This window comes from Rhamphochromis sp. 'chilingali', assembly GCF_963969265.1.
Source record: "Rhamphochromis sp. 'chilingali' genome assembly, chromosome: 1".
Taxonomy (NCBI): Eukaryota; Metazoa; Chordata; class Actinopteri; order Cichliformes; family Cichlidae; genus Rhamphochromis; species Rhamphochromis sp. 'chilingali'.
Genome location: NC_137929.1, coordinates 21,980,184 through 21,997,770, shown reverse-complemented (window position 1 = coordinate 21,997,770; position 17,587 = coordinate 21,980,184). Strand labels below are relative to the sequence as shown.

Genomic DNA, 17,587 nt, shown 5'->3' with positions numbered 1-17,587 from the left:
TGTGTGTTTTTCTTTTTAAATTGAGGGAGTCTTCACAGGAATTTTTTGCATAGTACTGATGTTTGTGACGATCCCTTTAAATTAAAGGATTAATTTGCTTTCTTTATGAGGGAGGAGGCACTAGTTTAGTATCAGGGTGAGTATTAAAGCGAAACATTCATTCTTTTAAACAGCGTCTTTGTGCCTGCTTTTCACCTGCCTCTCCTCTGAGCAGAGCAAGTAAAGACGAGAAAATAACTGTCATGTTGCCTCAACCAAACCGGAAAGGTGACTTTTTTTCCCTGCAGCTGTGTGCGCGTGAGTGTGTGTTTGTGGCTTGTCGGGTTGTTAGGTGTGTGTGTATGTCAGAGCGAGAGCAAGAGAGTGAGAGAGAGAGAGGGGTGTAGCTCAAACAGGTGTATCCCAAACAGGTAAAGCTGCGCCTTATTTTCCTCTAAAGGGCAAACATGATGGCGTGGGCTTAACAACCATACAGGACTCTAAACTCAAAGGATTTAACTTTTTCACAAGGACGGGGTTACGCACAGTTTTTCCATTTCTCAAAGGGATCTGGTTCTCAAAGAAAAACCATCTCCAAGGATGATCCGGCAGTACGAGCCATGAGCGTGCCTCAATGCTTCGAGCCTGCCTGTCAGTTAGGATCATATTACCTGGACTTATGAGCTTTCTTCCACTGCTGAAATTGTCAAAAGTTGTGCACAGTTAACAGCAACTCCCAGAGAGAATGACATCTCTGCTGAACAGACTCTCTCTGTGCCTCTTTGTCCTCCGTGTCTTTGGTAAGATAAGCGCTCATATGAAGTCTGATGAAAATGATATTTAAACATGTTTTGTGTTCTTTTAATACTATATATCTTTATCCCCTGCCTTTACTGACCCCTTTATTGTGCTGTGATTGTTTAATGTGTTGCCTATGCGCCGCTGTACTCCACTATTCGCAGCGATAAAGCAGCTGTGTGTCACACATCAAACGCATCGGAAGTTAAAAAAGGCTTTTTAAAAATATCATGATGCACACTTTGGTTTTCCTGTACCCTATTAAGGCCTAATACAGTATCTGAAGCATATTCATGAGCTATGTTTTGCAACCTCTAAAGGCATAGTCAGTTTTCTCAAGAATACATAGAGGAGGGCTGTTAGGAAACACTCCTGGCTTCTATTTCTGGAAAAACTGGTTGCTGTTGATCAATACGCTTCTTTCTGCAGCATTCATATGAACTCTGTGGATCCTCCTAGTGTGTATGTGTGTGCGCTGCTTAAGTATAAATATGTCATTCAAAAATGTGATGATATGATAAATAATATCCACACAGCCTTCATAAGACTTTCTACTACATATACTTAAACACAACACTCAACGTTATAAAATAATGTTGCTAAATTTACCCAGAAATGCAAATACTCCCATGTTGTCTACAGGTGTTCCGCAAGGCTCTATCCTGGGCCCACTATTCATTTCATATTTAAATACTATGTACAAACATCACTACTCAAATGTATGCAAAACATGTCAGAAGCTGCTGATGCACTTACAAAATACATGTTATACGGGTACTCCAGAGGTCTAAGTGATTTAAACTTTCGCTTAAAGCTCAAAGGGGATAAGGCCTGTGAGTCAGAATCAGTCAGACTGATCTGAGATAGAAGGTAAGGTCATTAGCCACATATGTTTGAAAACCTTACTGAAAGCTAGTTCTTACTTACTTCACTCTTACAGTGTTTGTCAAACACTGTTTACTCAAAGTGTGAATGGCTGTGGTTTATATTATATACCGTTTGTCACTGTAAAAACTGCACATTAGCCCATAAGCTGTGCAGCGATCAGAAAGGGGAGGAACTCTTTGAGAGATGGACATCAAATTGATTTATTATCAAATAAGTCATTTATATTTATCTTTCTCAACAATAAAACTCAATGACACTTTAAAAAGTGTCCGCAGTCTTTCTGTGGACGCTGCACTTCCTCTTGATTTTTGTCTAAGCTTTCTTTGCTGGGTGCTATTGTCTGTCACCATCTCACTATTGGCAGTCTGCCCTCATCTACCTACATACATATCTCACCATTGTAGAGATGTAAGATGTGTATGTGATTTAAAGGTAAGAGATCCTGATCCCGATTTCTTATCTTTAAATCACAACAGTGGACACAGGGCTTTGTGTCATGACTCTGAGTACCCTTCCAGTTTCTACTGCATTTTAGTGTGTTTTTTGTGTAATTTATGTGGCTTTTTTGTCTTTGCTTCAGCCATGGACATTTTTGTTTTTAAACAATACATCATAATTTTGCCTGAATCAGTCCTTAAGTTTATAGATTGGTGCTATTATACATCTTTTGTGAGACTTGGGGTGCATGCTTAAAAAACAAAAAACCTAATATTGTATGAGATGAGAACTTTGCAGGTAATTCATGGACAAAAATGACTTGGAAAAAGTTAACATGAACAGATAATGCTACACTAGACTGAAGAAAACCTTTCAATCCCATAAAAGCAGGGTAGGCTGGGCATCATTCCAGTAATGCAGCACAGGCAAAGTAGGTTTAAACATCAGGGTGACACATACACACAGACACATTCATGGAAAAAAAAACACACCTGTCTGATGAGAAGAGTCATCAGGTCTGCTGGTAAATGCATGATTCACATCGTACCCACCGACATATCTGAACAGATTCTACCACATCAGCTACTGAAACAGCGTCCGAACGAAGCCATGAATGAAAATATGAATATTACTAAAAGCTCGAATGAAAACTAACTTATGTGGATAAACTGACTTATTCTAGCTGCTAGAAACCAGCTGAAAAGTTTAAATGAAACAACCAGAGTTTTCAGTTCTTGTTTCCAGATATATATGAGTATTAAAAACAAAACTACACCTTGTAACCTTATTAGGCAAGCAAGCTGTTTTTAGCTTTCAGCCTTTAGATGACAACCGGAAATGGTGGCATCGTAGTATCAATCAACTCCAGCTTGATCTAAGAGCGGCAATATGACAGCAGGCATTGTGCGTATAGGCAAAACTTCCACAAAATTGAATTCAGTTTTATTTTAGCATTGTGCCAAGGTGAACATGCACAAATGCAAAGAAGCATTAAATACAGTTTTAAACCGTGTAACAGTGCGCTGCACATATTGCAGGTAACGTGAAGGATTGTAGTCTGTTGAGAGCAAACAGGTTAGCAAACTGAAAGGAGGAAGGGGAGAAAAGTTAAAAAAAAAACCAAGATATTTATGTAAACTTGTGGTTTGCACTAAATAATGCTGCTTTGTGACAATGAGACATGTGATACGATGCACTTTGTGTTAACTTTATGTTTTCTGGGGTCCCTTTGTTTGTGTGCAGACACTGAGCATTTAGTTTCTTTGAAAGCTTATCTTGAACAACTAGTTATACGACATATCTTCACTTGTACTGACTCATGCTTATGATATACAGCTTGTTTTCTGTACTAACTCTGTGCCTTCAAACCTCATCCGTTGCCTTTAAACACTGCCATTTTTTAAAACTATGTTGCTGCCAGTCAGACTAGTGCACACCTGTCTCTACCGAAACTCTGCTCCTGAAACACTATATTAATGAAATCATTTTAAATGTTGCTTAGTCCTTCCAGACAGTTTGGCAAAAAGACAAAACTACTATCAGAGCTGCATTAAACCCTGCAGCTTGTTGGCTCAGCTTAACAGAAAAGCGTGACAGTACGAGAAGCAGCTCTGGCTTCCTGTGCTCGGACAAAATAGCCACCCCACATAACCACAGCTTGCTTACTCAAATAATATATAACTCCGGCACAGCCAGGCCACCATTTTCCACACTATTATGCTTTTAATTGAACTGGGACTTTTGACGCACGGCATAAGGCAGCTTCGCAAAGTTACTGTAGAACTGATGCAACTTCGTATTAATGTAAAACTGTATGCTTTTACTTTTCTTTAGGTAGCAAGTTGAAAACAGAAAACAAGTTAAAAGCCTTATCACCACTACAGCACACAAGTTACAGTAGTTACTGGCACATATAACTGAGACTTCTCTTTTTAAAGATACAACACTGTTTAAAAGTGTGATTTCTTTATATTTTGCCAGGAAAATTTAAAATAGATGGAATTATTTATATAGTGTATTTATAGATTTAATAAGAAAAAACTGAGATTGTGTGTTTCTAACAAGCTTTAAAGTCACTATTTGGTCACTTTATTTTTTTTAACACATCCTGAACTCTTTCTTTTCTTCTAATTTTCTGATGTTGTTTTCAGGAATAGTTTTCCAGGCTTCTTGAAGGACATTCAAAACCCTTTTTGCTGCCTTTTGTTTCATCCTCTGTTGAGATGATAGTTCTCCATTGTGTGTTTCTCTATCCAGAAATGCTTTTGCTGCACTCTCAGTGTGTTTGGGATCATGCTGAAAAATGAAGCAATGCCAATCAGACACTTTCCAGATGGTACATTTCTGTATTCATAATTCCATCAGTATTCCCGATCTCCTACATCAGTGGCTGAAATGCAGCCCCAAACCTTGACAGCGGCTCTGCAGTGGTGCACAGATGTTGTACCTCTCTCCTGATGTCCTCTGTACATATTGATCCATCTCTCAGGTCCTATCTCTTCTTTGTTGGACATTTTTCTGTTTCTCATGGATGTGACTTTGAGATTAAAATCAAACAGTTAAGGTTTTCATTTTCATGTTCATCTGCTGTACGTCTTTTTAAACGCCTGCCGCTTGTTCAGTTCACCATTCTGAGATAGGCCAAGATTTCGGCTTCTAGCTCTTCTGGAATCAGCCTGTTGGTGCAGAATTGCAATGAAGCTGTGTTTTCATTTGCATTTTCTGTAGATTCAATTAAAGACATTGGAAAAAAATTCTTTGCTTTTGCCACAGGCTGGGATTAACAAGTTGCTAAAGACACTGTTTAAAATTGTTTTTCTTTGTTATGTTGTGTGTTATTTGTAGAGACAACCCTGGTTCTTCTATTAAGTTAGGTGGCTTCAGTGATTAATAAATTGCTGTTAGTTGTCTTAATGAAGAAACAAAGAAACAAGCATTCCTTTAAAATTGTTATTAATAAGGAGTCAACTGAAAATGATTGAAAAGACAGTCAATGTGCAAAGAAAAAAGAGCTTCAGAAAGCCTGTAGATCACTTCAAAAGAGTCTGGGGTTTGAGCCCAGGCAGAGTCCTTCTGTGAAGAGTTTGCTTGTGTTTTCTGAGTCTCAGGAGTTCCACTTTCTGGTTAAAACTTTTAAAAATGTGGCACTTGTAATGGGATTCTAGTATTTACGACCAGCGTGCCAAGCTCAGTGTCACTGTGTTAGAGATGAACAAGCCACCGTGCCGTCAATTAGCTGCAAGTACTTGATTCTTATATCAGATGAATTTATGGTCCTATCTTTCTCTTCCAGTGACAGTGATAAAAGGAGACTTTGTGGCACCTCCTCCAAACTATTCCTTAACTTCCCTGGCGGAGGAAAAGACCATCCTACCCTGTCGCTACGAGCCAGATGCCGAGAGTACAGTGGTGCAGGTCACCTGGTTTCAGGAGAAACCTGATGGTACCAAGGAGCAGATCATCACCGCACATCATGTAAATGGAAAAACAGGTAACTGGCACTGTGTCTGAGCTCCAGTTCTCTTTCTGCCCTCGACCTTGTCTTTACGTCCTCTGCCAAGTGCTAAAAACTAAATTGTCACATTGAGTTACTTCCCTTTTCCTCACAGTGGGAAATGTTTTCTTTATCAATCCCTCACAAAGTTTCCTTGTATTGCAAGTTAATGCGTCTGTTTTAGCTGACAAGAGTTATTTAGTGGCTTTGTTTCTCCTCCCAGTAAACATATCATGCACCAAGGCTTGAGCTCATAAATGTCTAAAAGCAGTTTGCCAGAGATTTTTATAGTTTGGTGTAATTTTAGGTGATATTGGAGTCTTTGCTCACAGAAGGCATTAGTGCCCACGCCGTAACGTAATTTCAGTTATAAGAGAGGGATTCAGACATGTGTACGGAACTGAAAATGCTAAAAAGAAAGCCTGAGGTTTGTTTGAACTTGCTGGATTTAACTTTCTGTGTGACATCCTTCCTCTTGGGTTCCCTAAACTGTCTTTCTCTTTTTGTCTCTGTCTGTCCTTAGCGTTCGGACCGTGGGCCGATCGCGTGGAGTTTAACAGCAACCAACCCACCAAGGACTCGTCTCTGGTCATCAAGATCACAAAGATCTCTGATGAGGGGAAGTACACCTGCCATGTCAGCACTTTCCCCTTTGGAAACTTTGAGACAGAGTTGTCACTCCTTGTGTATAGTGAGTCCTTCCATCATGACTCTGGCATACAATACACAACAGAAGAGACAATATGTTGTCTTCTCAAGGATGGAAACTAATTCATATTGTCACCAGGTTGTTAGTTTATTAAGGCGTAGCTAATACATGACTAATAATGTAGTAACACAGACAAAATATGAATAACACACTTACTCATGACTGTATTTGTCACTCGATTAAGCATTTGTAGCACCTAATAAGGCATTACAAGTGGTCGTATTTTCAGGTTTTTACATTTAAGGTTGTAATTGAAGTTTATTGTTCAGAAGTATATTTTGTCGTGTTTCCAACGTTCACATTAACTTATTGTCTTACTGTCGATATATATGGTTCTACACTTTTGAATTAATAAAACTGATCAAGTGCAAGTAATAATCAGTATATAGAATTTACAAGTGCTTCTAGGATTCAACCTCTAACAACACGTTTCCTCTAGTATGTAGCAAAAGAAGCCTTGATCAGGTTGCACTGAAGATTTTCTGCTTTGGTTTGAATTCAGACCAGAATCTACCTCTTGATTATTTGCTTATAACTCATTAGGAGGCAAATCAACACTAATAACGTTATTATTATAATGGTATCATTAGTGTTAACTGCATTATTCGACAGCAAAATCAGTCATCATCAGCTCTACTTAACTCTGAAGAAAATTGTTTTTACTGCCTACAATAATTGATATTTGGTGATATAGCTTCATTTTTGTCCCTCTTTACTTTACCACACATGGAAAGTCTGACCGTGACAGCAGCAGCAAGATCCCACAGTACTGAACAGATATGGCACTGATTAAAATAGATACAGTATCAAGAGGATGTGGGGTGGAGGAAGGTTGCTTGCATAAGCTTTAAGAAACTGTAGGCAGGTTAAAGCACTTTAAATAAATGGCTTTACATGAGATTTGCTCAGTAGTAAATCAGCTGAGATGTCAACACTGAGATCAGCTGTTATCAGCTGATCTAACAAGACTGCAGACTTAAATGAACTCTGACTGCCTGAAAAAAAAACTATGCTCACTTAATTTTATTACCCTGAAAGCATTCAAATCTTATTTGAGCTTTAAATATTTAAGCATAAGCAGTTATTGCTGTTGTTACCATAAAGTTGTTTAATACTGATAAGCGAGGAAAGAAAGAAACTATGTATCTTATTTCTTCTCTAAAAACGTAGCCACACGCTCTTCTAATTAGTGAGCAAACTTTTGCTGTGACCCGCATGTTGCATAAGACCAGACACGCTTACTTAGAAAGACCTTTAAATATCTGTTTAAGTGTACAGCTGCCTTCAACACTGGCTGCTGAGTGTGTTGATCTAACCATCATTATCTCCTCCCTGATCAAACACTGTAACCACCCCTCTTCCAGCTCATCCCATTTCCACAGTGGACTCTGTGACTGTGGTGGAGGGACAGGAATTCAGCCAGGTTGCTACCTGCCGCTCCGTAGCCCGACCCCTGCCGCAGCTCTCCTGGGACACCGAACTGAACGGGAAGTCGATCAATCGCACCTCAGACACCGGGGCAGTCTCCTCTCACTTCTCCCTGTATCCCCTGAGAGGCATGAATGGAAAGAAGTTGGACTGCCTGGTTTGGCATCCGACTTACTCGGAACCCCGCAGGTTAAAAAACCAGCTGGTAGTGCACTGTGAGTTTCCCTCCACATTACACCCAAACTGGACTATGTTTTAAAAATCAAAAGAGTTGAGATGATCCAGTAGTGCAGAAATGAGACACATTTAAATCATGAAAAACACAAGCATACGTAGAGTTAAAGCAGTAATAGGACCGATGTTCTCACTTCCTGTTTTTATCACTGTTGTGATCCCTTCAGAGTCACAAGAGACTTTCTGAACACTGTGTTGCTACACACGTTTCTCTCCATATTAGCAAGTCTAGCTCACACTACCTACATTTTATATCTATAAAACTCTCTTCACCTTTCATTTTCAAGATGAAGAGTGTGTTAAATATACATAAAAAATAGTAGTACTTCCCCTCCTTAATTTTTAATGCATTATCATTCACAATACCTTACACTGACGTTAAGCCGTGGCAGTGATTTTAACTATTTGTAAAATGTTGCATTCATATTCGCATCAGCTGTAAGTCTGATTATTCCATCTCAAAGCGTTAAAGTTGGTAAATTATTATCCTTTCTCTCAGATCCGCCGCACGCAGAGGTATCTGGCTACAATGGAAACTGGTATGTGGGTCTGGAGAATGCTGCCCTGAGTTGCGTGAGTGGAGGAAACCCCAAACCACACGTCTTCACCTGGATCAGGTATGGTAGGATCCACCTATCTCTCCGGGTGTCTGCTGTTTGTATGACTAACTGTCTGGTCATGGTTACTTTAATCAGAAGTGCCAGTTGTGATGCCAGTTTTGTGTCCCATGATTTCACCACTTTAATTTAACGTTTGGTGAAAGCAAATTCAGGTCATCACCAACTTACAGTTACTTTATTACTTATTAATTATGTATTAGTTACTATTACATACAGCAAGTCTTGTTGGAAAATGCTTAGTAGAAGCAACAGTCACTGTTGTTTACACATTAGGAGTTTACTTAAACACACAGAAAGACACCAGACAATATGATTAAACTTACAAAACTTTTAATTACTACTGTAATACTCTTATGCTGGGTACACACTGCACTGCATGTGCACAAGTGCATACATGGCAAAATGAAAGAGGAATGGTGACACCACTGTGAATAGGTGAAACTGTGAACTGGAGTTACACAATGCCGGCAGTAGACTACACATCACGGTAGTTTCTTGTCTTTTGACATTCTTTTCATGGAAATGTGTAGCTAGTGCTTCCTCCCCAATAATTCCTGCGTACTTATGTTATTAAATCTAATGTCTGTGTCTAATTTATGAATTTATGGAAACTAACCCTGAATTTCCAGTTAAATGGACTAAAATCAACTTAAATATTGTATATTTTACATATCTAAAATATACAGTTCATGCACTTACATTTGAATTATATTTAAATATTGTGGTGATATCATTAGCATCAGTGTTTTTGCATTGATAATTGTGAAGGCCTTACATGAAATCCTCATAGTGTGCTTTTGCCATCATACATCTGTCAAATTTATTCCAGCACTTCACACAGCTAACAGATTTTAGCTGTGTGAAGTGATTTTTTTTTGCGAGTAACACAAAAGCACAAAGTTGCAAAAGCAAGTGAGCAAGTTAAAGAATTTGAAGAAAAGCTATCTGGAGCATGTGCAGACTGATATTAATCTTTAATAGGGCTGTCAAAATTCAGAGCAAACAAAAGAACTGCTGTATAATGCCCTCCGCTATCTTAGTTTAATTGGTTACATGACTGCATCATATGACTAACATGCGTCATTGTTTTAGAAAGTCTGCGTTTTTGAGTGTCCACACTGCGACGCAATAGCACCGTTTCCAAATGTATGCGTTTTCGAGAGCGTTTTCAAAATGCTGCGTTTTCCATCAGCAAAAACGCCGTCTCAGTGTGGACGGGAGGCCAAAACGGAGAGAAAATGATGCGTTTTCAAACAAAAACGCATTAGTGTGGACGTAGTCTTAACCAAACAACCTCATTACACTGTCACTTCCTGCTTCTGCGGCCTCAATGGAAGGCTGGAAGGCAGCTCATTCAGGAGAAGCCCTGCTTTCAGCCAGCTGAGGGTTTGACTCAGGTGTTTCAGTTCTTCTGCTTGAGTCACCAGCTGTCATTTTAAGCTGTTTGTTTCAATGCATTAATATATTCTCAGGGTGTGGTGTAGCTAGAAAAAATGCAGGCCTTGAAAAGCTGGAAGAGGAATGGCACCGATTAAATCTAGGCATGTGACAGTTAGGCTTTCACGGGGGAAAAACACGCAGAAAATATGTTTATCTATCTGAAGTTTTTGAAAGAAACAACAAGAAAAAGAGCAAATGTTTGGTTATGTCTTCGCTGTTTTGACAGAAAGTAAAGCATCTAATACTTTTTTTTTTAATAGTTATCAAAACAGGAACATACCTTATGAAAGGAGGTTTTGTGAGTAAAGATTAAGAGGCACACACCGTGTATACACGCTTACAGACTTATGAATGACTGTGTATGCACGTGCACACACACACACACACACACACACACACACACACACACACACACACACACACACACACACACACACACACACACACGCACACACTGGGAAAACCTGTTAGTAAATGGCGGCAGGTGAAGTAATAGCTGCTGTCACAGTGTCATGTTCCGGCTTGTGCCGAGAGCAGACAGATGAGACAGTTTCACACGAAGGAGGGAGCAGGAGGGGGATGAGAAGTAAAAGGGAAAGGGATGAGCAATAATCAGAAGTTAACTAGTAGGAGCAGGTAGGCAGGGGTGGAGGGTGGAGGAAAAGGAAGCAGCGTGAGATCTGTGTGAGATGTTATCATGAAAATGTGTTGCATATGTAGTACAAGTATATGGTTCCTCCTTTCTGCTTAAAAGAAACGACTCTGTGAAACAAGAGTTCTATGCAACACACTTATGACATCTCTAATATAGATTACATTATAGAGTGGCCTCTATACAAAAGAAGATGTATTTCTGAGAATGTTCAAGTTGTGTCCTTTTTTAACTGTATGTAAAAGATGCAACCACGTCACCCAGTAGTTTCGGGGCTTTGCACTTTGAAGCCTCGTTGTTTGTCTTTTGGTCTCTATCGCGCTACTTTATTGGATCTAGAAGTAACCATTTTTGCGAGATAAATTATTATTTCATACTAGGACGCTTGGCTAGCAAGCTGCATTCATAAACTGTTCCGGTACAATGTACAGACAGATCCCTGCTAACTAATTTGGGTATTTTAACATGGTTGTCTGTGGGGAATAAGTTCTCTCTGTGGCTGCATTTCTCAGCCCCACAGGTAGCTGTTTGATTTTTGACATGATACAGTAGATAAACAATGTGTTCAGCTACTATATCATTAAGTTCTCTTCTAGAAGGTACAGAAGTATAATTAGTGTTGCTGGTGGATGGGGTGTTCAATTTTCTTTAAGATCTTGTGGAATTGATTGTTATCATTATGCGAGCATGCCATGTCCCACTGAATTATTATCTAAATAATACGAGGCTGCAAGCTATGAAAGAGTCTTTACTATAAAAGATGGTATAAGGTACACCAAAGTCACCCATTGCTTTCAGGTGGCTGTACGTTGAAGCCTTGGCATTATTAATTTATTTATTTATTTATTTATTGCTATCATTTGTTTACAGCCATTATTCAGCATCTTAGGACCGGAGGGTGGAGTGACAGTTATCAGCTAATGCTAGCAAGCTTGTTAACCATTTATATCCCATAGCTGTTGTGGCTAGCTAGCGTGTTTCTACTACTGTTTTTGTATGTACACACTATATTAACGAAGATTAATATGGAAGTAAATCAGTAATAAGAAAAACAAATATTTGACAAATACTTTGTGATATTTTCGCTTTTTGTCCCCGAGTTACCTCAAACACTCCAGCTGGCTTTTATCTAGTGAGTCTAGGCTGTCGGATCACTGCTTAACTTATAATGCTGGGGGTGGAGCATCCACTTTGCAGGAGGTTATAAATCTTTGTGAGAGGAGTCTGATACAGGTCGATTAGTCAGCGAAACTCACTTCTGCATGATGACAGTGATAAGCACTTCTGTTTTTGCTCTTGCTATAAGCCGGTGTCACTGAACTTTCTTTGAAGTGGATCTAACATTGTTAGCGACTCGGACACTCAGCAAATAAACTCTAATTTATCTCATTTATTGGAGCGAAACTGCATTTTTTTTAGGACACTTGAGCCTAATAGGGTAAACATGTTTGTATGGGCTCTCTCTGGGTTCTTATCTGTTAGCCTTCAAACAGACTGACAACCTGTCCAGAGAGTTCAAGATTGAAGGTGACATTAATTGGTGTGGATTGACTGTGATGTAGTATTGTCTGTGTACGTTCTCTCTACAGGAAGGATGGAAAATTGCCGAAAGGCGTCATCGAACACCCGAATGGAACGCTAGCTTTTGGGCGACCCCTTAACCTTTCAGATGCGGGCACTTATCAGTGTGTGGCAACGAATAAAGTGGGAGTTGGAAAGACAGAGGTGGAGATTAATGTGGAAGGTAGATGGCAGCAGTATCAACATACTTCTCAAAGTAATATAAACTATGTGTATAGAAGTGCATATCCGTTTAATTCTAATCTTTCTAACTCTACCTTCACAGAAATTGCCCCGAAGCCGAGAGGTGTTGAAAAGGAGCTGATGTTCATTGTGGGGGGCGTGGCCATTGGGCTCCTGGTCTTGTTGCTCACCATCATCATTGCTGTCACATGTTACCACAAGCGCAAGAACAAGAAGCTAAAGAGACAGCTGACTGAGAAAAAGTATGAGATAATGTGATGTTTAATTAAGATGCAAAAAGATGAGATGAATTAATAATATCCGCAGGCTGAGAAGAATATATATAAAAATGGGGCAAATCACAGCTATTAAGAATATTCCAGCTGACAGATACAACAGCGGAGCGTGTAAAATTAGAGGAGCATAAAGTGTAAAATGCACAGGCTAAATGACTCTGTGTGGGGGACTTGTAAATTAACAGCAGGCACAAATATGCATGAAATCTAAATTTCAAAAATGAAGCTTTAGCATAACTTGAGCTGCCAGAGAATAACACACGTGGCATTATAAGCCTCAGTGCCATTTAGAAATTAATTTTTCTCTCTTTTTTTTTCTCACAGGGAGGAAATACACACTCTCTCCAGACAAGCCTCTATCAGGAGAATGAACTCCACGAGTACAGACACCAGGAGAACGGTACGTTTGCATGATTATTCTCTCACACTGCTCAGCACTGATCCAAATCAGTGGACCACTTGTATCACACAAACCTGTTTTCAACGTTCAGATTTCACTCTGACTAACTCCAAATACTTCAATATAACCACCGGCATCTGTTAGTCGCAACAGATAAATATTCATATCTTCTATCAATAATACCATCAGTTTTAAAGTAATCAAAGCATAGTATGGTAAGGTTTGAATGCACAGATTTTTTCACGATTTAGAATTTTGTTGTGTTTCTTTTGATTGCAGACAGAGGAAAACATCCCTCTGAGGGTGGAGGGAACACTGAGGAACAGCCTGTCTTCCCTTGGGGTCAGTCTACGTATCTATATAAATCTGCATGCAGGGCCAGGGCCCGGGACTGAGGCTTTACTAGCCAGATGCCAGATGGCTAAGTTCTGACTTTCAACATTTCGAATCTGCATGTAGTGCATCACAGCTCTTTTTCTCTTTCTCTTTTAACATCTCTGTTCCTCTCAATGGGCCCTAAAGTTCATGCTGAGAATTAGGCCAGACATTAGGCTGTTTTAAACTACAACCAACTACAACTGCAAGCCAGCAGCTCTAATTGGTGAAGTATAATGTAGCGTGGTGCAATTGGGAGGTTAGAAACTTTGTTACTGTGGACAGATGAATTTCCTCCTTTAGATAAGGTATAAAGCAAACAAAATTGAGGGGAGAAGAAGTTTGGGTTCACGTGTTTATACTTCTTGTCCTCATGCTCATTTTTATTTGATGCTTAGTTGGTTTTCTAGGCTGATAATAAGTCCATGATTTGGCCTTTACAACTTTATCAGAAGAGCAAAAATAGTGGCTGATTCTTTTAAAGAGAGTTAAAATGACAATGTTTAGCTCAGACATATGTCACTATGTAATGTGGTGTTAAGAGTCAGTAGTTACCTTTCACATTTTAGTGAGATCAGACTGGTTTAATAGTGCTCTGTTTCCTGAGCTAAATTACTGCTGGTTGTAGCTCCTGTAATTAGCATGAAGACATGGGAGTGGCAGGCTTTTATGTTTCAGGAAGAATACGCTGTAGCATATTTCCCAAAACAACAGAAAACCCATTTAATTTCATCTGTAGTGTCATCAAATGCAGCTTACTGAGAAAAGAAAAGTAACATTTTGTATGTGGCTATTCCCATTTTTTTGTCTTTTACAGCCCAACGTTTAGGCCCAAAAAGCTACTTTTTAAAGCTTTCATTGCCTAATTGTATGTCAGGCCTGATTCAATCAGGACCTGGAGTGAAGTTTGGGGCCTAAAATTAAATCCCTTATATCTAATATATTATCCTTTTTTTTATATATATTATCCTTATATATTATCCAATACTGTCCTCCGAATTTCTTGGAAACGGTGACTAATTTAATGCAAATAAATAACAGACTATTTTCCATTAAAACTGAATGTATTTTATTATTATTATTATTATTTTTTTAAATTATTTTTAACATAACTAATTATGCCATTTTTTTTATTTATTTATTTAACATCAAACTATTGGCATCAATATTATGTCAACTCCTTTTTGGAAGACTTTATTGAAGACTTCCAGGTTTAGCTTTATAATGGTTAAAGGGATATTACACAGTAATACCAATTTTTTCATCTGTCAGCAAGACAGCACATTTCCCCAGTTAATGCTAAGCTATTGTTTTAAAACCACTTTTTTTTTAATATACATGTAAGTAAATGATCTAACTATAATCAGGGATTCTTTAAAAAATGTGTTTTTTATGTGAATTTGGGGAGAATGTTTGTAGCAATTCTGTTGTTTTGAGCATAGAATTGCTACAATCTATGCACCTAATCAGTGTGTCGAATAATAGTTACTAGTGTTTTGTTTCCATGCCATAAACAGGAGCAGCCTCACTGCCGTGACAGCCGATCTACTATCTCAGGCAGTCGGGGAGGAGGAATTGCGTATGACTCTCTGGGCAGACCAGCCATATACAACAACTCCCGGAGGGGGAGAGAAAGGCCTCTGGACAGAGACGAGGAAAGCCGTCTCAGAGTGGAGAGATATGTGAAAAACAGCTCTTTATCTTTGGTAAGTGTGTCTTAGTGTGCGTGTCAAGGCTTGAGTTCGCCAAACTGTGGAATGCCTCGGCTCCATATTACTAACCACTGCATAGTTAACCTGATGATGATGCAATCAAAATCTGTTCTGTGTCTTTGTAGCCGGAAACTCACTACCACGCTCCTCTCACGCAAATGCCTCAGAGAATGCAAACGCCCGACTTTCTGAGGTCGATGAACGGCAGCCCCATTGTCCCACTGGATGTGGGTTTGCGACTGGGAAGCATCACCAGAAATCACCAACACCCTCCCGTGAGCAGCACCTGCCCACCCATAAGGGACGACGATGATGAAGTGGACGAAGGGCTGGGCGGTCCTGCCAGTCAAGAGCAACCTTTTGATCAAGACAGCGAGACGAACAGCTCTCAGGTGTCTGAGGGTCACAGCGTGCCCTGCCACCCCAGTAATGGCCTGTTAAAATACAAAAGGATCCCAAGCCCCCATCCGGTCAATCCCCACGCCTCTATAATCCACAAGGCTCAAATAGTTTAACAGCTGGTGAGAAAATAATACGTGAAACTACAGAACTGCACCGCTTTTGTGGATGCGGTTGACTCCAAAGCATCTTTAGGGCATTTCTTATTGCTGCCTGCTGTTTGGGTGTATTCCCCAAATGTTTGCAGAGCTACTGGAAACCAAAGACAATATCACACATTTTCCAGTGCAGCAAATTCAGCATCATCACCGATGATATTCCTTTCTGAGCTTTCACAACACAGCTGTTGCTCTAACCAGCTGCAGGTGAATGCAGCTGCCCGAGCTTATGAGGGGATATCGAAAGCACTTGTTGTGGAAAAAACAGGAAATACAGGAGGAGTAAACAAGGCTGTGGGAAAGTCGGTAAATCTAAAAAGGAGATTGCAAGAGATTGTGGTGAGTGTAAGAGTAACTGCCTGTGTTACATTCTCTTACACAACATTGGTTGGGACCTGATCCAGATTTTTTTGGCTTGTTCATCTCTGGCCACACCTGCAACCTCCATACCTTCATATTGTCTTACTGTCCTGCCGCCGTAGGCACTGAGACAGTTTGAATCAGATGAAACCTTAATACCAAAACAAGATTAATGTCCCTTACATGTAGTGATCTGTAAATCTGTACAAATACACGAGTGATCTCCCTTTTCTTAAAAAAACAAAGAACAAAAAAACCAAACAAAGAAAACTACAAACGCCTTTGAAATGGAGCTGTAATACTTAAATCTGAAGTAACAAAGACACAGCATAGTAACAACAACAAATAAAATGTGCTGCATCCATCTGCCAGGTCACGCATCCTTCTGCCTCAGTGGCCTCTTTCACATGCACATAGTACATGTGTACTGCAAACATACTGATGTATACATATATAAGATTAGAGATGAAAAAGCATATACGAAGCATGCACACTTAATACATTAGAGTGCATTTATGTTCAGTCTGTCGATGTTTACACACACAGTATGAATGTCAACGTCAATGGAATCTGGAAAAGCTGCCAAACATTTGGAAAACATAGTTAGAATTGATCAGAGTCTGTAAGTATTCCTGGATTCTCACAAAGCAGATCATAGAAATGAAAAAAAGGTTGCCACACATGGACTTTCTGTACAGTTTGGAACATTTCCTCCAAAAGAGGACCGTGTCTTTCCAAAAGGAGTTTCACAGGGACATGTTACAGCCTTTGATTGCAGCATAAAAGCCAAACATGTATTGTTTATCTCTGTACACATTTTAAAAAAAAAATATCTGTTATGAGTATTGGGGAAAATGTGCCAAAGGGAAAACATGAAAAAAAAAAACAGGTTTGCTATTCTGACAAATATGAAGTATTATATTGTTTGTTACATACATTTTATTGTACAATTGTATAATTGTATTGTTTCCTTTTTGTTATGTTATCTGCTGTAAATACGACTTTTTTCCGAGACACTTGTCTGATGTTGTTTTAGTTGTGTAAAAAGTGTGCTGGGACAGTTTGTGGCAAACTTAAAGTGATGTGTGACTATTATCTGGCAGCACCTAACAAATGAGAAGCCATAATGTCTGAAAGCAAATGCATTTGCAGACAGCGCCCCCTGGTGTATACTGCTGGAAAGTGCAGGGGCCTGACTGAGGCAACAAACTGCAGAACTAACCAACTATGAAAGATTGTGATCCAGATGATCTTTTTGGACATTTGCCTGGATTTCTAATTATTTGGAGAGCTTTGGATGGTTATCAGCTAGTACTGATGGGTTGAAATAAATGTATGTGGTTTTTCTAAAGGTGCAGGTGTACAGCACTTTAGTTACCCCTGTTCATTCATTTTTTAAACTATTTTTTATATTGTAGAAAAAACTGAAGGCACAGAAACTATTACATTTTGTAGTTTTCTTCTT

At 39.3% G+C, this 17,587-nt stretch overlaps 1 protein-coding gene and 1 long non-coding RNA gene across 2 annotated transcripts in view; one reads left to right on the top strand and one right to left on the bottom strand.

Annotated features, from left to right (window-relative positions):
- LOC308395676 overlaps positions 1-17,587 on the bottom strand; it is a 382,280-nt gene that overhangs the window by 55,453 nt on the left and 309,240 nt on the right. The gene's annotated exons all lie outside the window — the stretch shown is intronic.
- nectin4a (nectin cell adhesion molecule 4a) lies at positions 351-17,134 on the top strand. Its single transcript, XM_080891880.1, has 11 exons — positions 351-779; positions 5,396-5,593; positions 6,120-6,287; positions 7,670-7,948; positions 8,467-8,584; positions 12,269-12,423; positions 12,526-12,685; positions 13,043-13,118; positions 13,398-13,460; positions 15,011-15,199; positions 15,331-17,134. Exons 1-11 carry the CDS (start codon positions 725-727, stop codon positions 15,718-15,720), a joined length of 1,851 nt encoding a protein of 616 aa, XP_080748006.1. The 5' UTR covers positions 351-724; the 3' UTR covers positions 15,721-17,134.

Coding starts and splice junctions, on each gene's coding strand:
- nectin4a (XM_080891880.1), top strand. CDS start 725: ATGACATCTCTGCTGAACAGACTCTCTCTGTGCCTCTTTGTCCTCCGT. Junction 12,686..13,042: donor AGACAGCTGACTGAGAAAAA/GTATGAGATAAT, acceptor TTTTTCTCACAG/GGAGGAAATACACACTCTCT. Junction 15,200..15,330: donor AAAACAGCTCTTTATCTTTG/GTAAGTGTGTCT, acceptor GTGTCTTTGTAG/CCGGAAACTCACTACCACGC.